Genomic DNA, 26,020 nt, shown 5'->3' with positions numbered 1-26,020 from the left:
ATCCTAGCTGAAGTCAAGAGTTTGTGGGTTCCATCCTAGCTTCTATTTGTGTGCATCAAGAAGGAACTACAGAATGTTCTAATGCGGAGCAGTTGGAGTTCCATGGTAACAGACTGTTGCAGGGGAGCATGGAGGTGCAGTGGTAGAACATGGAAGGGGCGGGGGGGCGGGGGGGGAGAGAGAAGGCTTGAAATAGAAACTGCAGCAACCCAGTTACACCAAGGATTTAATTTCTCTAAACTTTATTGGCACTGAAGGAAGAACAGGACATGGACTTTAACAAATTCCTCCAAACAAAAGTGTTTTGATACCAAGTTTCTTTTTGTGGTTAGCCACATGGGCCCATGAGTTACCTCACAAGTCCCAAGGGACTGCTGTTTTAATATAACCAAAATAAAAAAAGTTTGGTCAAAAATGTGTAGACATAATTTACAGCAACAAAAAAACAAAGGCAGGCAAACACTTCATAGGATAATCCCCTGAAGAGGATACTCTATATCCAAGTAGTAAACAAACAGGGGGAGAGAAAAAAAATTAACTCAATGTATTGTAACAAATAAAAAAAGTGTGTCTAGAAATCTCACCATAATACTGAAAGCTTCTTACATTAATTTCCTTGCAAAATATCATCTCTTTACAATACAGTATACATTTTCAAAGGGCGAGGGGACTATAAACATCTCCTCCTCCCATGACTAATATTTTCTAATTGTGCATAGCTAGAAAGACTGAAATCAAATATCATTAGATACCACGAATATAATACTGGTAGGAAAGGGCACAGCTGAAACAACTACACAAGGAGTTAGGTGGACTCACTGGCATGAACTGTTCTATTTCTATATTGGACCATTTGAAATTAGAACGTGACAAAAACAACAGAAGTCACGTCAACATAACACAGGAGTTCAGCAGTGTTCTGTGACCCATCACAACAGAAAGAGGTTTATTATTTGAACAAACATACTCCAGGCACTGTGCATCTTCTCATTCAGGAAACTGTTAAAGATGCAATAAAAGACTTTAAAAAAAAAAAAAAAAAAAAAAGCAAGTAGTTGTCAGAGCAGAACTGCTGAGAACCAGGTTTAAAGCACCAGAAGTGAAGTTTAATTGTTGTTTGTTCTCTCAGTAATGAGACTCAAATAGAAATCAGTGCCAATAACTCTTCAGTAAAGAAATATGCAAATAAGTTCTGACAAGTTTAACTGCAATCTTATTTGTAACTTTCAAAGCACTGGGGTGTTTTTTGAGTTTTTTTGGTTGATGGAAGGTTTCCCCTTCTCCCTCCCCTCCTAAAGGCACATTGTGTCTGGGGACAAAAGTGCTTCAAAAATGCATGTATTGGACATTTGGAAGGATCTATGTTAGGTTATGCTACCATTTGGTCAGTGTTTGCATGGATCTCCATGCAAACAAACTGATATTGCTTCTCTAAAAGCACTCACACAGATGAGGTGGTTTTAAGCAGCACAAGGGATTCCAGGAGAAATACTGCAGGCTTGTATTAACACTGACTTTCTGGCACTCTTCTCGCCACACCACTAACATTCCACTGTGCCACTTCTAGTTTGCCTTAGAAGAAGTTTGAGTTTTGAGGAGCTCTAGTGTAAGTTTTCAGGTATTTTCTTTATACCACCAATAACGGTGATACTACATGGATGAGAAGGGGGTGGGAAGCTCCCACGGGGCTGAGAAAGTTGCATAGATTTTGGAACATGCCAAGCAAGAACACACCACCAGCCAGACTGAAGGCTGCAAGTTTAAGTAACAACAGGCTAAACTAAGATGGGAAGTGCAGGGGAGAGGGAGGAGGAGTCCATTTAGATTAATTCAAATTTTAAAAGGGCTCTTCTAAAACTGGAGCATTTTCCTCTACAAAGAATTAAGGCCATGTCCAAGTCAACCCTGAACATACATGGTTATTTCCTGCCAAGTAATACACAGAATCCTCTCTATAACATGGACAGGAATGCATAACAAGACCATTTGGATTACAGGACTTGTTGTTGGACAGTACTACAAGTGACAGTAAAACAGCAACAGCTAGCTCAGGACCGAGTCACCTCATCACTAGGGGCAGAAACTTCTGTTCTCAGGGCCACAGACAGACAAAGGACACAATATCATTCCAAGGGGAGGACAGAGATTTGAGTTGAGTTAGGAATTAAGTGTGCTGCTATCATTTGACAATTAAGATGGCAATAGGAAAAGAGGATTCCATTTAGGACAGACAGCTAGCAAGGCATCTTCTTGTCCCAACCAGAAGAGATGGCAGGGAGGAAGGTGCTGACCTGTAACAGATGAACCAGATGTGAAATGAAAAGCCATAGGTCACGGATTGTTTTTGGGCCCCAGCTGCTGGTCATTTTTCCTAGTTTAAACTAATTAAAAAAACCTAAAGACCCCTTATTAAAACCCTAAACTACAATATGCATCTGTGCACAAGTCATAAGGCACCAATGATTTACAATAAAAAGGCCTTTTCTGGACATTATCTGCATGAGAAGAATAAATGCATCATACTCAGACAGACTCATGATTTTTGGTGGCTACATTTTCATTTGGTTAGAACTACTTAATTTTTACATCTCTCCCTGCACTCTTGCATATTTGCCTATTCCTTTAGAATTCTAGTTTGGGGTTACTAGTGGAAGTTAAAGCCCCTCCAACACAGTCTGCCATTGGCACAATAAATGGCAACAAGAATTACTGTGGAGGAGGAACCCCTCTCCTCGCTGACTAGGGAATTTACTGCTCCAAAACAAGTTACTTTAATGGAAATGCCCAGATCACTCCAAAGGACTCAGGAATAGGTAACTAAAAAGAAGTCTGATGGATCCCTCAAGAAGTTTTAACACTGACAGTTCAGATCTGTTTGGCTTGCTCAAATTTGGAGAGCAGAGAAAGCTTTGGTCTTTTACAAATAACATTTATACTTTACTTCCAACCCCTTTTCACTGAAACCTTCTTTCACTACACCCCCCAACTCAATTAAAATCAAAGCCTTGCATTAAAGCAGAGATCTAGCCCCTAGCTACTCAATTCTAATACTGAAGTACTGTTGTAAGGCATGTGTGTCAGACTGCTGACTTTTACCATATGTAACTCAGTGGAAGTATCTGGTTGCATCTCCTCCCAGTGGACCCAGAGAGCAATGCAATTGTTTCAATGAACAGTACAAAGCCATGTGCAATTGAGACTTCACCCAGCTAAGCAAAAACAATTTCAGATTTGGAGTCCCCACCCCGCCCAAGACAACATGGATATTTTGTTTGTTCCTCCGTTGCTGAACTGCAGAGACTGCACGAAACTCGATAAATAAAGACCATGGTCACTCTTCTGTAGTGGTTCCAGCGCAGCACGATTACACGTGAATGATGGGAGAGGACGAGAAAGAGGGGACAGCGGGTGCAAGAGAGTTTACATGGACTCAAACTCATCAATGCGCTGCTTAGTATTGCCCTGCCGGATCTGGCGGAGGGTCTTGTACTTGTCACGGCCCTGCCGCATGTTCTCAGCGTGGATCATGTCATTGGCTGTCTTCTTGGTTTCATCCCGAGCATTTGCCAGCTCTGAGGTAAGAGCCTATAGATGGGAGAAAGACAGAAGTAGGGTTACAAGCCAGCCTATGCAGCAGCGCTGAGCTGTAGGATCAGCAAGAGGTAAAGCGGGCCTTAGTCCCAAAAGATTGCTATCCTTTGCGATGGAAAACCCTGTGCCTATCTAATCTGGTATTTTCTCACCCCCAATATTTACAGTGTAGGAAGTGTGATGACATCACACCATTTGCTCACAAGTCTAGATTTTTTTCTAATGTCTGAGGAAGTCTGGACTAAAGTTAGGCCTAACCTTACATAGGGAAAAGGTGAAAAACACAGGTGAAAGGTGAAAACTCCAAAAATATATGTGCCCCCTGGGGCTCTCTAGCAAGGGATTTTTCCCATAGCGGGGTAGGAGTTGGAGAGGGAAGACAATGGCAAGATTAAAGATATTTAAATAATTAGTGAACAAAATGGCAAACCCCTTGCCATTAGCAAGGCACTGCAGATTCCAGCCTCCTTTCTAGCATCGCCACAGCACAATGCAGTAATATTTCTGCCCTGGTCTGCAGGTGAAGAAGCCTAGACAGCCAATGAGTGAGTGAGTCACAGCTGGACACAGAGCACCACTTGTTTGTTTAGCGCTGGTGAACAGACACATCCCAGCAGACTGAAGTTCAGTGCAGCAGACTGAAGTTCAGTGTAGGTACAGCACAGGCTTTCCCCATGCTGCTCTCAACAAGGCACTTCAAACCTGCCTTTGAGAGACCACTACTGGGGTTGAACAGTGCAATCCAGTGGAGTCAGCCAACAGGGCAGCAGACTGGCAGGGACACCTGCTTGACAGGAACTGGACCAAGTCCTTCATCCTGTTCCAGACAGCACTGAACAGCTGTCAGATGGCCAGCAGGATTCAAGTAGGCAGAATACATTGGACAGATGCTTTTCTTGGCAATACACGAGTACTCTTCACTGGCAAGAGGTTTGAATGGTTATTGGATGGGAGTGGGTGGGGGAGGGGCAAGCTTCTCCCCCACTCTCCCTACATCTTGCTATGTATTGAATTGATGAGATTGTGGCACCCTACTCCTCAGTAGATGCATTTAGTCCCCACTACAGCTGCCTGAGCATGGCAGGGAAGAAGGAAACGGCAGCCCAGAAGCAGCAGATATCCCCGACCCCACCCCCGGTATTACCTTCAAGTGTTTCTGAACCCGTTCGTTCTTCTCCGCCTCAGTGGTGCGATCCTCCTCGCTGCGGTCCTTGATGGTGGCATCTGCCTTCAGTTCTGCACTGGCCTCCGCAGCGTTCTCATCCTGTTCATCATCATGCTCGTTCTCAGACTGCATGGGTTCAGTGACGTGAGGGGTGCTCATGGCAGTCTTCAGTTCCTCTTTGGTCTTCTCTAGGTCTTCCTGTACGGTCTGAGCCTGCAGGAGGGCAACATCCCTCAGTGGGTTAGCGGGAAAGAGACTCATTTCAAAGGCTTCCCTTACAGTCCAAGGGACCCAAAAGAGGGGACATCTGGGTTCAGATGTCTTTCAGAATGTCCATAACCCCTTTGGGTGAAGTGCTTTCAAGTAAGAGAATTCACAGACTGTCCAGGCACCATCATACACTAGTGGAGTTAAAAGATGGTCATCAACCTCAGAGTTTTGATAGGTGAGTTATATCCTATTTGCAGTAACTAAAGGCAAGTTAGATAATCTGGGCAGCCATGTGTGTACTGCAGAGTTCTACAAATGTGTGCACAGCTGCACACCCTTGTATGCATTTTAGGTATTCAGATACCCAACCTGCACCTGTAAATCCTGCACCGTGTATACTCATACCTTAACTAACCCTAGGCATGTGCAACTACACAGTCTGCACACAAATTAGGCACGAATAAGGGTGTAAAATGTGCCCATCTTTTGGAAGTCTGCCCACAGGATAATTCCCAGATCTGTCCATTTAAGTTGCAAGGTGGACATTTTCTGCTTATTCTTTTGAATAAATTCACTTTAGGAACACTGAATGAATTTGGAGCTGCATGCAACTACTGGATTTTACCTGCATAAGTTGCTCTGATCACTTTTTGAACCAAAAACTGGTTTAGCAAGGTGAACTAGGAAATAATTGGTAAATTGATAACTGGAGGCAACATAGCTTTACCACACATTGGCTTCCCTCCTTTCTGTTAAAGGGCTCTCTGCATGGTAAAGGACTTGTGGCAATGGCATGACATGGTCAGAGGGTCAGACCAGTCCCCAGTAAGAAGAGGAATGCTGTGCCAAGCCCAAAGCTATACTTTTGTATTTAGGCTCCATTGATACCTTCTGTTGCCACTCCAAGGCTTCGCTCTCCTTCTTCTGCCTGGCTATTTCCAGCTGTGAGATTTTGGATGTGAGTTCTGACATCTCAGCTGCCTGTGGAAGTAATAGGTTATTTTTAGTAGGAGAGAAAACCAATTCCCTTCTGATATTAGGCCCATAACACCCCAGTAACCTGGAAGTTCCATTTCCACACTGATAAAAGAGGACTAGGACCAAAGGGGAAGATTTTTTTTTGGTGCCAGATTTCCAGTGATGCAAGGGAAAGATACCTAAAGCCACTTATGGATACATTGCTAGTTGCCTTATGCCCACCTTGTAGCTGTGGGTCTTGGCTTGGTCTTTCCCTCCTTTTCTGCCCTTAATTCTAAGAATTCTAGAACAAGGCCATGAAGTTGCTCTCTCCGTACCCAGCTTGACTAGTTAGCACATATATGGGCTTTACTGGAAGGTATTCTCCATCAGTCACTACATACAAAAAGCAGCTCAAATAGAGGCCACAGTAAAACACCAGCATTTTTCTGAAAAAGGCAATTAAGTTTCTTTAGATAGTAGCTTATGCCCCTGCTACAGCTACAACTAGACTACATAATTCACCCAGTTGAGGCCAGCACTCCAGTAAAACCATTCCCCCACTGCTAAGCTTTCAGGAGAGCTGCTTACCAGCTGCTCCTGGGTCTTTTGCTGATCATGGGATGCTTTCAGCAGGGCTTCCTTTGCCTCCTCTGCCTCTCTGCGTTCCTTAGCCAGCTTCTCTGCTTCCTCCTGGGCTCGTTTCCTTTCCTGCTCGAGCTCCAATGCCCTGCGGGTCTGTTCTTCCAATTCTGAAGCAAGGACAAAAAGTATGAGGCAAAGATGATCTCTTTCTGATCCTCCGAGCACAGAATCCGTGCAGAAAAGCAAGCTTCCTTCCCCATGACAGACATGCACTTTCCCTTCACCACCAACACAGGAAGGTGTGTAAACAAGTGGGAGTAAATACTGGTGAACAGGATAGTTAGGAATATACTGCATATACAGCCCGATTTTGCATTGTCCTACCCCAAATTACATCTTGCACCAGACAACTCAAGCTCGTGGGGTTTTTTTGTGGGGGTTTTAAACCAAGAAGCAAATAAATATACAGCAATTTGCTTTGGCAGCACCACATTTACCACCATTCAAGGTGGTAAGAGTTCAGGAAAAGGACAGGAAAGTTATCTGTGAAGTCTCTTGTACCTGCCCCCTTGGGGTACCACAGAAAAAGGCTTTCCATCAACACCAATTGAACCAGAGCACCATGTGATTATGTAGCTCAAGGAAATAAGATGGTTGGTGGGGTAGGTAATTGTGGATTTTTTTTTTTTTTTTTTTTTATTTAAATGAAGGCCCTATAGAACCAGACTATTCCAGTCTCTCCCAATGCACATTTCCTAATACCTAGTTGAGCTTTCTTGGTTTGCTCCTCAATTTGTCTGAGTCGTTCCATCAGCTCTTCCTTCTCACGCTCAATCTTTTCTTTCTCCTTTTCTGCCAAATCCCTCTTTTTCTTCTCATTCTCCAGCAGAGCTCTGATTTGGGGAAAAATTACAGTACAGCAGTTAAATCTGAACCACAATTCAAAGACATCAGTACTTTATTATAGAAGGCCTATGAGCATGCAAGCAGCAACTGACTTAGTGAACTTTAGAGAGACAAGATAGGTGAAGTAATGTCTTTCATTGGACCAACTTCCGAGAGAGAGAGAGAGACACACAGACAGACAGCTTTTCTTCCAGTCCCAGGACTGGCCCTGACAATACCACTGCAAACATTCGTTAACGGTGTCAGTTAGGTTCTCATTTGTACAAATTACACAGGTCAAGCGACAGCCCTGTTTAGGTCACCTATTTGAAATAGAGCCTTTAGAGTCATCATTCAGGTCTATTCATATCAATAGGATTCTGAATCTTAAATGCTTTGAGAGCTGCCCAAGGTAGTCCTACACACGGTCATATTTATAAGGGGTGCCATCTATATCATCTCTTTAGGTTAAAGCATATTCCTTTCTGCTCCAGTTAATCAGTGTAACAGTGGACTCAAAAACACTAGTTAGTTACTCAGAGCCCTGCAGTACCCACCTCTCCATCTGTTTCTGATGCTTCTCTTCCCGAGCCTGTGCCTTCATCTGCTGCACCTCAATGGTGTCTGGTTTACGTCTGCGCATATAGAGCTCATGGTTTCCCATGCACAGCGCCAGGATTCGCTTGTTAATCCGTAATCGTGGGGCATAGAATACAAAGTCCTTGGGACAGATGGGAGACCACGTTAGACTCATTGCTCCCTGAGCATGCACCAAACATACCTCTGTATCCAATAATAGCGTTGCACATAAAAGAAATGTCAAGTGTCTGAGGGAGCCCATTATCAATAATAAAAAACAGATTTCAAACACCTATACCAAGCACAGACAGGTGCCTGATGACATGGGTCAGGCGCCTTGAATTAGCAGTACTAAACAGTCGGTTTAGATTATGAAGATCGACAGAACTCATACAGGAGTATCCCCACAAGCACATTTTGGAGATTACAAGGAGGCTACATAGTTGCCAGTTTTCCTGGGATTCCCAGTGATATATGGTGCAGTTCAAGTCTCTGATCTCAGAAAATCATCAGGGCTTATGTTCTGCCTAGTGCATACCAGAACTGGATTTTCAGTTGTGTGGATACACATGCAGTGCAGAAATACTCACTCAGTTAAAGCATTCCTCTATCAAGCCTCAGTGTCTGGTTTTAAGGAAGAGTTTCTACATTCTGAGACATTCTACAAAGTTGTTAGGTTTTATGGATCATATAAGGTTTCACACCCCGACTGTTTCTATTCAACTAGGATTGTAATGTTCTGGCCGACATGTGAAAAAAACAGGTTTCCTCTTATGCCAGAAAAGGGGAAGAAATGTATTTTCATTGTGTGAATGAGGTACAACAGCTGCAAGGTGGTTTCCAAGCAGCAGTAGCTTCATCCAGGGAAGGAAAGTAGAAGATATAAATAGGTATATGGGGAAGCCAAGGAGCTACAGCTTGATTTCATTTTTTCCTGAATTGCATAGATTAGAAATGCATTCTACTTTGGGGTTTTCCAGAATGAACGGGGATTTGTTTGGGTTATCAGAAATCTTAAGATTCTTCTTTGTTGAAGTGCAAAGAAGAAGGAAGAAATTACTGCTGAGATTTCTCTCTGTGTAAGACAGCCAGTCACCAAATCAGAAGTGGACAACTATACAAAATGGCTATTGTATAAACCCCCTCCCCCTGCCAACCCACTTACTACTATTAAGCCTGCTCTGCAATGCTTGAGGTATTTCTTTGACAATATGTGGATGCCTTATGATACCAACAGAAGATACTGGAATGGACTAGACTGGTTTTATTTAAATGTGTAAAAGATGTAGAGCTCAACTCTACATATAAAACGCTAAAGATTTATGTTTGAGTACTGTTTCTTACTGGTGCTTTCTTGTCAATGGGCTTGATAACAAACTTCTTATCATTGAATGAGATATTCCTGATCTCACTCCAAGGGAATCCAATTTTTGGTGTTAACCTGCAATAATGAAGAAAGGAGTTTTTAGTAGAAGCTACCCCAAGGTGTCTCAAATTCTTAGTCTACAACACTGGGCTGGAAATCTCACCCAACCTGGCTCTCAAGAGTATTTCAGTAATTCCCAGTTCCAGCCAATGCCAGAAACAAGAATGAAGAGGCATGTAAAAAACAATATAAGAGCAGGAGTTGCCAGCTTTTCAACCCCTCTCCCCCATTAGAGAAAGTGGGGCCAGGTCTACACTATAGAGACTTATCTGAAAAATCCACACCTGAGCAATGTAGCTATACCAACCTAACCCTTGGCATAGGCCACATGGTATCAGCAGGAGAGCTTCTCCTGTTGACATAGCTACTGCCGCTTGGAGGTGGATTAACTACACTGACAGGAGCAGCTCTCCCACAGTCTTCACTTAAGTGTTACAGTGGCACAGCTGCAGTGTTTCAGCGTAGACTTTCCTTAAGATTTGAAGGCTTAGTCTTTAAGCAAATCTTATTTAATGGGATTTGATCAATGCCTAATTTCAGTTTCTTGGCCTATCGACCCCATGATAGTGAACAGTTGTACTTATGCAAGAGATCCAGAGTACTAAATCACAAGATTTAGGTCAAGGACATTGCCAAGAGCCACATGAGGACGTGGTTTGGAGGAGTTTGCAGACTGCAAATAGCATCATCCCAACAAACTGAACCACCTTCCTGTGTAGATGAGTGAGGAACAGCTATCTGGTCCAAAAACCCGATTCTTAAAAGTATTCTTTTGCTTTGGAGAAGGAAGTTTCTGTGTTAGCTGTATCCGCACTGTGGAATGAAGGGTCACAAGAGAGGGGGCAGTGAACTGAGAGATGTCCTTTTGTTACCTGTCATTCTGCTCATAAATGTTGAGTCCGAGAGCATCAACACCTAGCCAGAGTTCAGAGCCCTTCTTATTCTTAATGCTGAAGTAGTTCACGCCGTACATTTCTAGATCCTGTGCAATTTTCAGGTACTCCAAGATGGAATCTTCCCTAAAGCATACAAAGGAGAGCAGATATTCATATTTGAAACCAGATACGCCAAAAATAGAGAATTTACTGCCTTGTCAATTGATTGGTTAGTGGCAACTAGTTTGACAATGTCTCAGAGCACGACTATGCAGAGAGGATTTTTTAAACTAAGGGCTGGGCAAAAGCCAAGAGGAGCATATGGTTCAGGTGGGATGTTTCCATTAGAGGGATAACTATGTCCTAGTAAAGAGACAGGAAAGAAGTTGGTAAAGCAGATGTAGGAGGCAGTGAGAACCAGGCAAATTTTTTAAGAAAAATCCCATTTAAATAACACATGAAGGCAAGCAATTGAACATTGACAATATACTAGTGCTTATATACAAGGCCGGCTCCAGGCAGCAGCCGAACAAGCTCGTGCTGGGGGCGGGGGCGGGTTCAGGTTCTGCTGCTCTGGCCGCGCCCCAGGTTTCTTTTTTTTTTTGGCTTTGCCGTTCTGGCTGCCCCGATTTTTTTTTTTTTTTGCACTTGGGGTAGCAAAAAAGCCAGAGCCGGCCCTACTTATATACACACAAATGCTAGCAGTCTAATACAAATATGGATGAACTAGAGTGCCTGGCATTACATGAGGATACTGATATAATAGGCGTTGTGGAAACTTGGTGGAAGGATAATTAATGGAACCCAGTAATACTAAGGTACAAAATATAGGAATGAAAGTAGGTCATGCTGGTGTGGGAGTGACACTATGCGACAGAGGCAAAGTAAAAATCCTAAAATGAACTAAACTGTCTCCATTGAGATTCTATGGTAAATTCCATGCCTGAACAATACGAGAATGTTCTATTCCTACTGCCATTCTCCTCACTATGATGATGAAATGCTTGGGGAGATTAGAGATGCTACAAAGGCTGCAAACAATAATATTGGGTGTTTTCAACTATTCCCATGACTAGGCATGTATCACCTCAGGAAGAGTTGCAGAGATACAATTTCTAGACCCATTAAATGACTGTTTCTTGGAGCAGCTGGTCCTGAAACCCAGGGGTTCCCAGCCTCTCTTTCTGAGCCCCTCCTCCCCCCAACATACTATAGAAACCCCACAGTCCACCTGTGCCACAACAACAACTAGGTTTTCTGCATATAAAAGCCAGGGCCAGTATTAGGGGGGAGCAAGCAGGGCAGCTGCCTGGGGCCACATGCCATACGTGGCCCCATGAAGCCAAGTTGCTCAAGTTTCGTCTTCGGCCCCAGATGCCAGGGCCCTGGGCCCCAAGCTTCAGCCCCATGAGGTGGGACTTAGACTCGTTGGAGCCCAGGGCAGAAAACCAAACACTGGCCCTCCTTGGCAGACCCCCTGAAACTCTCATGGCCCCCTCATTGAGAACCACTGCTGTAACCCACAAAAGGAGGGGCAATTCTTGATTTAGTCCTAAGTTGACCACTGGATCTGGTCAAAAAGAGGTAACTGAAGTACTCAGTAATAGTGACCATAATGTAATTAAGTTTAACATTCTTGGCAGGGACGAGGAATACAAACAAATGAACGAATGAAAAATGGTACAAACTTCCTCACTTTCGTTAAATGGAAATTAATAGGGTGAAAAGCCTGCAAGCTGCATGGAAACCATTTAAAACAAACACCATACAGGCTGAAACTAAACGTATACCCCAAAATTAAAAAAAGGACCCAAAAAATGCCACCATGGCTAAACAGAGTAAAAGAGGTGGTTGGAGGCAAAAAGACATTCCTTAAAAAAGTTTGGAACTCATTCTCTTGAGAAAGAGAGAAGCATAAACCCTGACAACCAAGTATAAAGGCAGGCCAAGAAAGAATTTGAAGAGCAACTAGCTAAAGACACCAACAAAATTTTTTTTTTGCCAAGTACATCAGAAGCAGGAAACCTGCTAAAGTCACTGGACGACTGACATGCTAAAGGAGCACTCGAGGAAGACAAGGCCATTGTGAAGAAGCTAAATAATTCTTTGAAGTCTTCACTGCAGAGGATCTTTGGCAGATCTCCACACCCAAACCATTCTTTTTAAGAGAAAAATCTGAGCAACTGTCCCAGATCAAGGTGTCAATAAGTAGTTTTGGAACAAACTGACAAGTTAAACAGTAAGTCACCATGACGAATGGTATTCCAAGAATTCTGAAAGACCTCATACGCAATTGCAGAACTACTAACTGTGATACATAACCTATTGTACCAGATGACTAGAGGGTAGTTAATTTAAACACTAAAAAAAGCTACAGAGGCAATCCTGGCAATTACAGGCAGGGTAAGCTTAACTTCAGTACCAGGCAAATTGGTTGCATCTATAACAAACAGAATCAGACACATTCTTCAACAGTGTGTTGAAGAGTCACAGCTTTTGTAAATGGAAATCATGCCTCCATCTATTAGAATTCTTTGAGGGAGCCAACAAGCACAGACAAGGGTGAGGCAGCAATATAGTATACTTGGATTTTCAGAAAACCTTTGACAAGGTCCCTAAACTTCCAACTGCCAGAAGCTGGGACTGCAAGGTGGATGAATCACTCAAAATTGCCCTGTGCTATTCATTCTGTCTGAAGCAGCTGGCACTGGCCACTGTCAGACACGATACTGAGGTAGATGGACCTGATCCAGTCTGGGTGTTCTTATAATGCAACCATTTAAAAAGTTCAGTTTCACTTTGCTAAAAAGTGATTGTACACTTGCTAACCAATACTGACTGAGACAGACAAGATTGTAGTTATTCTTCAGCAAGATGGCTGGAACAGTGCTAACAGTGCTTCTGCCCTAGGATGAGCTTTTGTTTAAACACAAAGCTTATCTACAGAAGTTGAGAACTACTATGTAGTAGGACCATACTAATCTAACAGAGTGAGATCAAACCTTGATCAGTTACCTGAGCATTCCCCGATGTTCCTCATGCCACACCTGGATCCTCTCCTCCCATTGGTCTTTATTGAGTTTGTGTTGCTCCAGAACTCTAGAAAGGAAAAAAGCGCAGCAAGATCCTGTCAGTATGAAAGAAGGGACTGAAAGGCCAATTAAATGCTCTAAGAAACAATTTGGCATGATGAACAACACATCCACATAGCCAGACTACAGCGTAATGTGACAGGAGCCCTGAATATTTTTGTACCATCATACCCATTTATGAATCAGTGCCAAAATGGACTCCCCTTTGCTCCCCCCTTATTTCTGTTGCTCAGATATCTTCAATTATTCCCAGAAATTTAAGTTTCTAACTGAATTTTTATACTGAGTTTCAATGCGCTCTTCAAAAATGCAAATTCCCAGGGAGAATAGACAGGGGTGCAGGAAGTGCAACAGCCCTGTTCTTATGGAAAGATGCACCCTGCACACCCCATCATAATTAAGAGGATTTGAGAAAATCAAAACAGGCAAAAAGCCAGAGTAAGTGAAGCTATAGTAAATATAGCACTTGTGCACTTCATGGTGCTGGAAGGTCTGAGGCTGGTGAAGGCTGCATACCTTTGAGGGAGCAGTTTGTCACCAGCAAGATAGCCAGGCTTGTGCAGCTCCTTGTTGAAGTCTCCATGTTTAGATTGGACGGCATAGGAAGCCAGAAGGACAGCAGTCTCTGGAGGGCAATAGATATCATCATTCAAGATGCCCTCCTTCACCTGGAGGAAAAAGAGGCGCTGCGTGATGTCCTGAATCAGCTCCTCGGACACATCCTCTGGGTAGAACTTGGCACGGAACTTGAAGAGCAGCGGGCTTTCCTTGCGCACATCCTGTGCAGTCACCTGGAGTGAGAGATGGCACCATCCAGTTTTAGAGCTAGCCTGCCGGCTGAGTTGAGCAGTTTGTAATAAAAAGGGAGTAAGAAAGACAGAGGCATGTTCAAAAACACTTCCCTTCTGACACACAAAGCAAAAAAGCATAAAGTATCCTCCCATTGAGCAATTCATTGCAAACTGCTGAGTTGGTCCAGTTTAGCCAAGATTTCTCATTTGTTTAGCAGCTGCCAAATGCTATTGTGAACCTATCAGTAAGTCATGCACCACAGTGTTTCCTAGGGATGGCACCACACCAGGAGTCTTATTCACCAGATGTATTACACATGGATAAAGTCTCTTCCTTGATCCACCACATTAGATCTGCCTGAATAAAGCATAGGATAACTGCAGGCCAGGAACAGCAGATTGGCTGGCACAGCTGTATGTTGTAGACCTAGCTATTCTGGAACAGCCAGCGCAGACTAGCAAAAAAAAGTATATAATATAAATATCAAGGTTCACTATTCAGAGCAGCATACAAGAACAAGGCAGGAGTGTGAGGATCTGAGCATCCCATCCAGCTGAGGGCAAGAGTCCAGAAAAGAATGGTTAAAACAAATGCTCTAAATTATCAAGTGTACAAATTGGATAACGAGGTATATACCTTTTTATTGAGTTTCAGCCATGTTGAGAAGCCCTTGGTGTCCTGGTATTGAAGTCCAAAAAACCAGACCTCTCTCAGCCCAATTGTCTTCACAACCTGGAAAAGAAAAACAGAGCAGTGTGCGCATCAGTAACTGCCACAACTGACTGTTCATGGGCTCACTGGTTATCTGGGAACGTGTTGGGGTGATGTAGTATAAGGTAGGCAAGTTTAGAAAAGAATCTAATAACAGGTGAAAGTTGGTTTGACTATGGGGATGGGGGCGCGGGAGGAACGGACACACACACACACACACACACGTCATACCACTTCTACAAGTCCTTTATAAACAGAGAGGGGGGGGGTCCCCTAAAAAGTTTACCATCACCCTACCTCAAATTTGGCAATTAGGGTAGGCCAAATTGAGGCAGGTAGTAACAGAATGCCCTATGCAGCTCTGCTGGTACAGATCACTACCACCCTGCTGCATCTTCTTACATGCCCCCTCACTCTCCCTCCCTGAGGGAAGGCTGCCAGTTGTACAATAGTTTTCTGATTAAGACTGACACCAATTAAGAACTAAGCACCTATCAAACTCATTTCGGATGCCTCCTAAACCCATCTGAAACAGGATTCCCGCTGGGAAAAGCTGGAGCATGGAGCAACCCTAAGTTATTGATATACTAAGATTTTGGCACCACAAAGGCCAGGGTTTCCCTTGTATGTAGGTAGATTCCAGAGAGTTTGCAGGTGGGAAGCTATACATCTTAGACCCCCTACCTTTTCCTGGTCTCAGCCTGGACAGCAACAGTGCAAATGCTGAGATACTAGCCACTCTCATAAACGAGCAAGGAAGACTGCAGTAAGGAGTGATACCCAACCAGCATGTAAGGCAATGGCAGATACTACAGGAGTAGACAGCATAGGTCTTGGCTCTAGTTCCAGAACCATCCCTCATTTTTTACATGCAAGGGTCCTATTTTTGAGCAGACCATGAACCACTCTGCTATGGACCAGAGAGTCAGTCCTGTTAACTGCCACATGCCTTAAGATTTGCAATGCATGCTACCTTGTATGTAAATAATGCCTACCCACACCCACCTGCTGTTTAGTTGCTCCACTGAAGTGCACGGCTTTGGGCAAGGCAGGACAACATGCCCCTTAGACAGTGATGAGCCACCAATACAATAAATATATCCCGATGCAGGGATCTCTTCTCTGTCATGCACCTAGCACACTTTTGGTGCTATATAAACAAAGAAGACTTCACAAAGCTATTGTAGCATTCAGTGTTAGAAGCCTGCCAGAGGTGGAAAACTACTGTGGTAATGCTATTTCCTGTCAGGTGGTGGGAGTTATTTGTGATCATGAACAAACGAGCTACTGCCAAAGCAACAGAACTGAACTTTTTGATAAGCCAGGGACATGCTACAGGCTAAAAATTCCCCCACAGGCAACCTTCCTGAAACTTTGTCATCTGTCTTCCAATCTGTACTCTACACTTCAGGCAAACCAGAAAGTTATGTCCCCCTCTCCCCATTATCTTCACTAGCTTCTTAGCCAGCTGACTTCACCCACCTGTCTTTCAAACAATTCTGTAAAATTATGACCCTTAACACCACTGCATCCAAGTGTCTCAAGACTGCAGGCACTCACCCTATCCCACCTGTCAGACTTCAGATTTACTCACTCCCTCTGACTGACTGCTTGCCTCTGTGTCTGATGCCTCGACAATCTGTTGAGGGAGGAGCAGTGCTGACGTGATCTCCCCTCTCAAATCACTTCCTCTTTGAATATTTAGGAAGCCCTCCACTCCATCTTGTTTTATCACTATAGGGTGCAGCATACCCTGAACTTTGTATTACTGGTTTTATGGCCAAAGGCTTGTAAGAGTAGAAGAAATGCTGGATCTGAGAACAATGCTGGGCCACTTACTGCTTTGCTACCTACAGCAAAAGGGAAAGGGGTTTACAGGTAAGTAGTATTTATCAGACTTGGTCTACAATTAAGTCAAGTATATCAGATGTGAAAAAAAAAAAAATCCATACTCCTGACCAACACAGTTATTCTGATCTAGTGCCTCCAGTATAAAAACAGCTAGATTGATGGAAGAATGTGTCTGTCAACCTCTCTACCAATGTTTGTTTAGGTGGATGGTGGAAAGGAGGAAGATCCCTTCAGTCAATGTAGGCTGTGTCTACACTGTGGGATTATGCCAGCATAATTACACCAATATAGCCTCTATAGGGTAGACATAACCTTAGTAACAAATATTGGGCCACACCCTGCAATCCTCCCCTATGCACCAGTCCCTCTGACTTCAGTGGGATTTGTCTCAGTAAGCACTACTTGCTTAAGAGTTGTGGGACTGGCCCAATGGTTTAGAGTAGACTCCTGGGGACAGTGGGTCATAGGAACATAAGCAAATGTTTGTCACAGGCAATGGAATGCATGCTGCTAAACAGACTTTCTGAAGTGCATTTAAGACTGCAGGCTGCTATATAGCTTACAAGTGTGTGGGGCAGGGGAAGGAAGGGGTCTGGAACACAGTTAAAATGAGAGCTCTGTTCTCAGGCATCATTAACATTTGAATAGGATGGTGGCTCACCCCCACTGCCGCATGTGTCTGCTTGCCTCAGTTTCATTTGCCGACAGCTTAAGCCTGGGAGTTCAGCATGCTGAACTGCCAAAAAGGAACCGAATGGCATCACACTGAGGCCATAGCACAAAAGGACTTTTATTCCACAGCAGAGAAGTCTGAACTGTAATAGCAACAGCAACAACAGATGGGACAAAAAGGAAAGCCAGCTATGCAAACTCAGTATCTTTACAAATCTTATTCCCTCTCTCCCCCCGAAAAATAACTTTTTTGCAAAGTTATACTGACTCTAGGTTGGTTCTATGCAGCATAATTAGTGCTATGAATTATGTGAGCTGTAAAGCCAAGCATATTCTGACTTGTTAGACCAGGTCTGTGCTCAGGCTGTATGTACTCATTCATATCTGAAGTCTCTTTCCAACCGAATGTGCATGCTGGTAGCCTCTACCAAATGCAAAGGGAAGTGACTCCCCACTGCATTTAAAGATTATTTTTTGTTCTACTTGGCAAAGGGAAAACCATCATCAAGGCAGAGACTGATTTCTACAGCTTCTAGGAGTCTGCCTGTCAGCTAGCAGCCTGATTACCAATCTACTTTTGTTAAAGGGTTATACAGCATTTGGAGATTTGATGAACTGTTCGCCTGTGGGGCCTCACACACAATTCTTGGCAGTGAGCAGGAATGGAGGGTGCATAGGGACAAGATGCATAGGGTTGTTTTGACGATGAGGGACAATGAATTTTAAAGACAGCTCACCATATGCAGTATTACAAGATATATACACAAGTTATTTATAGCCTTACAAAGTAAGTGGAACAAGAGAACACTATCTTTCCTCCTCACCAGGCAGAATATTAAGTCAGGCTGACTAACAGAACTCTGGAGTACAATACAAGGAATTTATTCATAAATTCCATATTTTTCATCTGCCTACAGGATGGTGGAAAGCGGTGAGAGTTCAGGCAATCCTCAAGATTCCAGTTATGGTTTCCTAGCATATACATACACACACATATATATACACACACACACACACACACACACACACACATACATATATACACACACAAATTATATGCATGCGCTATTTAAGACCCTAGCTCAGGCATCGTTTATCAAGTGAAACTTGGGCTACCACAAGTAAATCCCAGATTGGAGTGGTCTCAAGCCTTTTCCCACCTTACATTGAAATAACCACACTCTAGGTATCTTTGCACTCATCCTTTCAGTGAATCTCTATTAGCACACTGGCAATGACATTCTTACAGACACATGCAAGTCTTCTAGGGCAGTGTTTTTCAAAGTTCAGGTCACGACCCAGTACTGGGTCACAGCATGCAAGGCACTAGGTCACCTTGCTCAGCACCACCGCTGGGACATTAAAAGATAAGGCAGGCTAGTGCCTACCAGTTCTGACACTGTGCTGCGCCCCGGAAGCAGCCAGCAACAGGTCCGGCTTCTAGGTGGGGGAAGAGGGGGGGCACGGGGCTCCATGTGCTGCCCCGACCCCGAGCACCAGCTCCACACTCCCATTGGCCGGGAGCTGCTTGCATGCCTCCGCCTAGGAGCTGGACTGCTGCCGCCCACTTCTAGGGCACAATGTGGCCCATGGTGCCAGGACAGGCAGGAAGCCTGCCTCTGCGCTGCTGCTGACCGGGAGCTGCCAAAGGTAAGTGCACCCCAATCCCCTGTCCCAGCCCTGAGCCTGCACCCCCAGCCCAGAGCCTTGACCCTCTCCCATACCCCAACCCTGCCTCAGCCCAGAGCCCCCTCCCACATCCCAAACCCCTCATCCCCAGCTCCACTGGGGTGCGGGCATCAGCTTTCTTCAACTGGGTCCCCAGAGGAGGAGAAAAGTTTGAAAACCACTGTTCTAGGGCAATACCAGTTTCTTCAGTCCCCTGCTACACCGAATGCTTCTTATCCCAGTTTCACATGCCCACTATAAGGCTCCTGATGCACATAGAAGACCATTGAGTTTTTGGCACTGCTCCCAGACACAGCATTCTGACTACTGGAGAACCACCACAAGGCAAGGGATTTTGTATTTGCTGCATGCCCAATGCCAAAAGTGAATCTAGACATCTGCCATCCCCTCTCTACTGCTTTGAAGAGCATTAAATATGCCACCAAAGGTGCTCGTAAACGAGTATGAACAAGCCATTGACTGATATGCATGAAAGTGACGTCTACATTAGGGAAGTATTTCCCAGTTTCTCACCATTACTCAGTCAGTTTCTCATTCTATATCACTATCAAAATGGCCAACACCAGTGATGAGTAATTCTCAAGTATTTTGAGTGACAATTCTAAAAAATTAGGTAAAAAAAAAAAAAAAAAATCCACACACACATGGAGTTAAGCTCGCCTTTCGACTTTAAGAATTCCTGTTCTCTCGATAATCCTCTACAAGCAAACTAACTTCTCCTGGGATGCCTCAGTATCCCAATAGCTCTCTGACCCTAAACCCCTTTCACAGTTAGGTTCTAGTTATGCAACCAGAAAGTTGGATCACTTACCATCTCTTCCCAGGAAAGCCCTCAAGTTACAGTGTCTTCCCATTTTTTGCAGGAAGGTGGTCAAGGTATTAAGTGTTCCTCTGAGATACACCTGCTAGCAACCCACTAACAGTTTTCACTACGTTCAACTTGATAGTGAGAATTGGACGCAATCTTTTCACATGGGATTATTGCCACACAAGTTATTACACAGATGCCATTCTGTGGATGGTTTACTAGTCTGAGTAGGAAAAACAACAAACAAACAAAAAAAGGCACTAGCTAGGGCAAATCCACACCTTACTGGATCATTCTGCCTTCAATTATGCTCCTTGAAACCCACCAGCAATGGGCTTGCACTACCAGAATTTGGTCCACTAACTTCTATTGTCAAATTATTCAGAGACAATTGGAAGAATTAAAAAGTTACTTGCTTCCTTTCTCTGGGAGTGGGGTTCTTTCCTTCAATTACCCTTAAGTGGGTGGGGGGGGGGGGGGGGAAGAAATGGAAAAACAACCTCATTTCAGTCATTTAGGTTATTGGGCATATTACGCACCAGTGGGTGGGGAGAGTTTAAAGAGGAAAGTGTGGTATGTATGCAGGAAGCTCCCCTTTCCTCTATATAGTCAGCATGGAATAAAAAGATGCCCTAATCAGGAATGATACCATGAGGGACAAAAAGCCTTTCTTGGAAGAAGATCTAAACTGATGGCCATGGCTTGCAATCCAGGAGGAGAAACTTGAACAAGATTTCACAAAAGCTGTAACTTAGTTAAGACTGCAGGTCAAATACCAACATCGTCAAGACACACACACAAAAAAATTAAACAAACAAAAAATGCTGGTAATGTTTCACTTCAGACATTCTGCATGCAATAGAGAGACAGCAGCACAAGACTCTCCCTAACTGGAAAGAGCTGTCCAGCCTGCATAAGTTACCTATTCTTCATGGTTTTGTATCCTGAATTGGAAAAAAAACAGAGCCATTTTCCAGAAGTAACAAGTTAATTTTAGAGTTTTGGGGGGGGGGGGGGGGCAGGGAGCAAAGACGAGAAAGACACATGAAGGCTCTTCCAAGAGAGTAAGATTTCTTGAGAGAATATCAGATCTCTCTCCAGTCTGAGAGACGAGAAATAAGAGTAGTAGTTTCTACTAGGGCTCCCAAGTCAAGAGATATTACTACTGATTGGACTTCTGGTTGGAGTCAATGCACAATATGTGGCCAGGAAGAGGAATGGGGGGTGGGAGGGGAGGGACCCTGCCCAGCTTCCAGAAATCAGACGAGAAACAAGCAGGGCTTAAATTCAGCCGGAGCCATCCAGAGCAGAGCTCTGGTGAATATTTTTAACCCCCTGGGAGAGCCCCAGCAGCGACGTTCCCTCGTGGGGCTGAAAACCCTGAGGACCCCCTGCAACTGAAACCTGGAGTCCTGAATGGGGGAAGGGGGCAAAGAGGTGCAGGGGGCTCTGGGAAATAATCTGAGAATTTAAGCCCTGGGAACAAGGATCAACATGAGCCAGATCTGCACTCTCCTTTAAGCTTCATTGTTACTAATGCAATTTTATTGCCAGGTCTCTCAACATGGTGTTTTTCTTAAAGCCCAAGCTCTGAGTCACAGAATTATGGTGACAAACCCCCCCACTCATTTAAAAACCAGTTTCAGCCCTCAGAGATGCAAAGAAAGAACTTGAGGAAAGGAACCCTAAAGCGTCAAATTCCAAAAGCAAACCAAGAACCCCAATTTTCCCCCCTCTAATCATGATTTTTGGAAGGCCAGACTCATGACTAAATGTTTGGATTTGGCAATAGTGAAACTTAATTAGCAGAAATGCTTTATATGTAGAAAAGCCTTCATGTTTATCATTGTTTCATATACTGTGAAAAGGGAACAAAATGCTTTACCCAATGCATGAAGTTGGCTAGTTTCACAGTAGCCTTTGCCCTGGTATTCTAGCTTCACAGCAGTACACACATCCTAACACCACATCCAGCAGTAGCAATATGGTGGGGCGATTTGTTTAATGCCCACAAAAGTCACATTAAAAACTTTTACTCTTTGCCAATAAAACTACAAAACCCATCTTCCTGTCAAATCTAAACTTAAGTTTTATTTCTCTCTAAATTTTTATCTAGAATTCCTGGGTGTGAGGGCAGCCTTCAGAATAGTTTTTTGCTTTTAACACTGTACTAGTTTTATTCCTCCAGTTTCATTTAAATGTTGACCCATTTAATTTTACAGAGACTGGAAGCATAATTACTTGTGTATCAGACAAAGCAGCCTGATCACAAAACTTACATCTAATGTGTGCGCATCCTATCAAAAATAGATCCTACATTTATGTCCATATGCTTTAAGACTGATTTTTTAAGTCTTTAAAAAAAAAAAAAAAAAAAAGAACACACCACACCTCCCCCCCCCATGAGGAGTTCTAGAATGATACAGAATGAACCAGAATCATATAGAAGTGAAGCATAATTATATATAAATTAGGCAGCCCAGGAGCCATTATTCTAGGGGTAACCTTCAAATACACCTCTACCCTGATATAATGTGACCCGATATAACATGGTAAAGCAGTGCTCTGGGGGGGCAGGGCTGCGCATTCTGACCGATCAAAGCAAGTTTGATATAATGTGGTTTCACCTATAACGTGGTAAGAGTTTTTGGCTCCTGAGGACAGCGTTATATCAAGGTAGTGGTGTACCACTAAGAAGGGCCCAGCTGTCCTTTATTGAGACAAACATGGACTACTGAGAAGACACCTAATAAGCACTCCTCCCCATCCTTGGAAAAAAGAAAGTACTCCTCCCAAGGTTCTGAATTGCCAGAGTATAGGTTTTAGAAAGGGTTTTGTGCAAGATATACATGTTGCTTGGCACTAGTCTAACTTCATTCTCTTGGCCCAATCTACAGCTAAGGTAACATGCTCCAAGAACAATTTGAGGGAAAAATGGATAATCTCATTTTCTGGTTTGAACAAGAGCAGCTACAAGGCTTCCCCCTAAGAAAACAATTCCTGGCTCCAGGTCACCCTTTGGAAACAAAGTTTAATTTTGTATAAAGTTGGTTCCTGAAGTAAATGGCAAAACCACATTTCCAAAAACATTTCAATACCACAACCACCCATAGCTGCAGAAAGATGATGCATTCTGGGGTGGGTGGGTAGACCTGATGAACAGTGTCCATGGAATCCCATCTTTCCCTTATGTTAATACCAAAAGGCATTGCCAACTTCAATCTAGGACGCTAATGCATTAACCACTCTACCAGCCCTTTAAATGCCACAAATATTTCAAGGAAATATTAGATTACTTTTGCTACTGCTAAGTGCACCTCCACTGGCTCCTCACAGTTTACTTATGTGCAGTACAAAAGCCTGCAAAAAGGTATTCCATAAACCGTTTGATAGGGTGAAGTTGTTTTTTCTATGTACCCCTAGGGAGGTTTGTTTACTCACTCTGCTAAACTGATGTGGCTAAAACTATTGCTCCCTAATAGCAACCATGAAGAAATTGGAAAAAAAAAAAAAAAAAATAGACAAGACTCTTCCTACTTCTATTTGAAGTCCTTGTTTGTCAGCGAGATGACTTGGAAGCAAAGTAATGCACATTGGAAAACTATCCCTATTATACATATAAGATGATGGGGTCTAAATTAGCTGTTACCACTCAAGAAAGATTTTGGCGTCACTGTGGATAGTTCTCTGAAAATATCTACTCAATGTGCAGCAGCAATCAAAAAAAGCAAACAATGTTGGGAATCATTAAGAAAGGGGAAGACAGAAAATAGATTGCCTCTATATAAATCCATGATACACTCACATCTTGAATACTGTGAATTGGAAAAGATTCAGAAACAGGGCAACAAAAATGGATTAGTGGTATGGAATGGCCACCATATGATGAGAGATTAAAAAGATTGGGACTTTTCAGCTTGGAAAAGACAACTAAGGGGGGATATGATAGCGGTCTATAAAATCATGACTGGTATGGAGAAAGTAAATGGTATTTACTCCTTTTCATAACACAAGATCCTAGCTTGGGGGGGGGGGGGGGTCACCAAATGAAATTAATAGGCAGGCTTAAAAAAAAAAAAAAAATAGCAACACACACACACACCATGGAACTCCTTTCCAGAGGATGTCATGAAGGCCAAAACTATAGGAGGGTTCAAAAAAGGAAATAGCCATTGATAGACCTATCCTTCATGAATTTATCTATTAGCTAGGATGGGCAGAGATGGTGTCCCTAGCCTCTGTTTGCCAGAAGCTGGTAATGGGCGACAGGGGGATGGATCACTTGATTACCTGTTCTATTCATTCCCTCTGGGGTACTTAGCACGGGCCACTGTCGGAAGACAGAACACTGGGCTAGATGGACCTTTGGTCTGACCCAGTATGGCCATTCTTATGTTCTTAAGCATCACATCATTGCTCTAGAATCCAGGAGTCACCTCAAGACCAGCCTACTGAAGATCCAATACATTACAGGAGTGATTCAGTACAGGCTCTTTCCCCATTGAGATGGGCCTTGATAGGCTCCACATTTGAGTATGTGCTAGCACATACTCATCGCCGAGCATAAAAGACTGAGCACTCTGAATAAGATGTAGACACAGGGCTAAAAGGGAGAAGCTAAAATTTCAGCCTTCACTCCTTAGAGTTCACAGCTTTCTGTTACCAGCCAAGTTTTCATCTCCACAATGCAACTTTCTGAAGCATGCCATAATCACCTGACTTTGCTAAGAAACTTATTTATATTTAAAAAAAATATTCAAGTCCTCAAAATGAGTCCTACAACCTTTGTTTACTTTAAGGTTAGGTGGTTGGTTTTGGAGTTACACGCAGACTTAAACTATTAAAACTTGGACCTCAAACCATGTAGACTTCAAACCCAATGTACTCTGGTCTTTAGTCCTTCCTGAAGTAAGTGTGTGTACACACACCTCCCTTCAGACTCTTAATTTGGTGCTGAACTGGCTGTGTAAGCATTCCACAGGGATAGGTTTGTGGAAGCTGTACAGTATGAGCAAGTTGAAGCTCAAGATATGTTAACACAGCTGTCCTTTAGGCAGTCCAGTTCCCATACCTACTAGGTAAGTGGCTCCACATAAACAGGGATGTTACCATTTGACTTGACAAGTTTGTCAAAAATCCTCAAATGAAAAAAAATTAATGAGTTATGTTTGCAGATTCATCAATTTAAGAAAAAATTAGAACACTGAGATGTGAAAAATCATAAAGTCAACATTTTTGAGTCTTTGAATATCCAAACTTTGGATTCCTAGGTTTTCAGACTAGGGACTTTATTGATTCATTACATATTCTGTAGTCATATACACCTGTGCAAAGAGGATTTAAAATGCTCACAAGTCTGGCACAGTCTGTTTTGATGGTGTGTTACCCTCCCCCTCCCCAAATTGACACATCATGTAATTATGACCCAACATTCCCACTCACCATATTGTGTAGTTATGACAGTACCTACTTTCTTCACGTCATATGTCAGATACTGTACTATATAATGGTCTAGGAGTCCCATACCCATGTCTTCTCCAGAAAGTATACAACACAATATTATGATGTGGTATTAGAGCGGTTATAAAATTCAAAGGGTAGATGTAGTAAACTGGACTGTGCAGCCCAGATCAAGGATAGATAAGAAATTTTTCTGGGAGGTACACGGAAGAGCTGTCCATTTTTCTTACTATCAAGAAGTAGAAGATTTGTAGAGCTGTGCTTACAATATGGGAGAGGAATGTTGTGGTCTGACCTAATAAATCAGAAGTGCTATTGTGGTATGATAGATACAGAGGCTTTGACTATGGTGAACAGTGAGAGGGCGCATGTGGATACAAAGCCAGAGATAAGATTTTGGGGAACCAAACTGGTTTTCTAGACTTCTACTTTGAGCAAAAACATTGAAGGAAGGGTGTGGTCCTAAACCTCCACTACATGTTCATTTAGGGCAATGAGTCAATTTTTAAATATTTCCACACTGGTTGCTGGCTACAATTCTCAACTTCCTATCTGTAATGCAGGGCTGATCCTCTGCCTGGAGGCATCAGTTGCCACTTCTTAAGTGTTCACGAGTAGCTGATGGCTGCTGTCTCCAACAAGTAATTCCAGAAACTGAAGAGGCTGGCTAGG

General features: G+C 43.2%; 1 protein-coding gene across 1 annotated transcript in view; it reads right to left on the bottom strand.

The window, feature by feature from the left end:
• Window positions 1–225: 225 nt before the first annotated feature.
• The window catches only part of MSN (moesin), a 74,431-nt gene continuing 48,636 nt past the window's right edge, over window positions 226–26,020 (bottom strand). Inside the window, exons 3-13 of the mRNA XM_054039126.1 lie at window positions 14,794–14,889; window positions 13,882–14,156; window positions 13,289–13,372; window positions 10,271–10,417; window positions 9,317–9,413; window positions 7,951–8,114; window positions 7,271–7,401; window positions 6,515–6,675; window positions 5,855–5,947; window positions 4,736–4,969; window positions 226–3,585 (exon numbers count right to left, since the gene is read on the bottom strand). Coding sequence (XP_053895101.1) covers window positions 3,421–3,585; window positions 4,736–4,969; window positions 5,855–5,947; window positions 6,515–6,675; window positions 7,271–7,401; window positions 7,951–8,114; window positions 9,317–9,413; window positions 10,271–10,417; window positions 13,289–13,372; window positions 13,882–14,156; window positions 14,794–14,889 — 1,647 coding nt within the window. The 3' untranslated portion in view covers window positions 226–3,420. The remainder of the gene's footprint in view (window positions 3,586–4,735; window positions 4,970–5,854; window positions 5,948–6,514; window positions 6,676–7,270; window positions 7,402–7,950; window positions 8,115–9,316; window positions 9,414–10,270; window positions 10,418–13,288; window positions 13,373–13,881; window positions 14,157–14,793; window positions 14,890–26,020) is intronic.

This window comes from Malaclemys terrapin, chromosome 9, assembly GCF_027887155.1.
Source record: "Malaclemys terrapin pileata isolate rMalTer1 chromosome 9, rMalTer1.hap1, whole genome shotgun sequence".
NCBI classification, from domain to species: domain Eukaryota; kingdom Metazoa; phylum Chordata; order Testudines; family Emydidae; genus Malaclemys; species Malaclemys terrapin.
The sequence above is the reverse complement of the archived record's forward strand: the minus strand, read 5'-3'. Positions and strand labels throughout refer to the sequence as shown.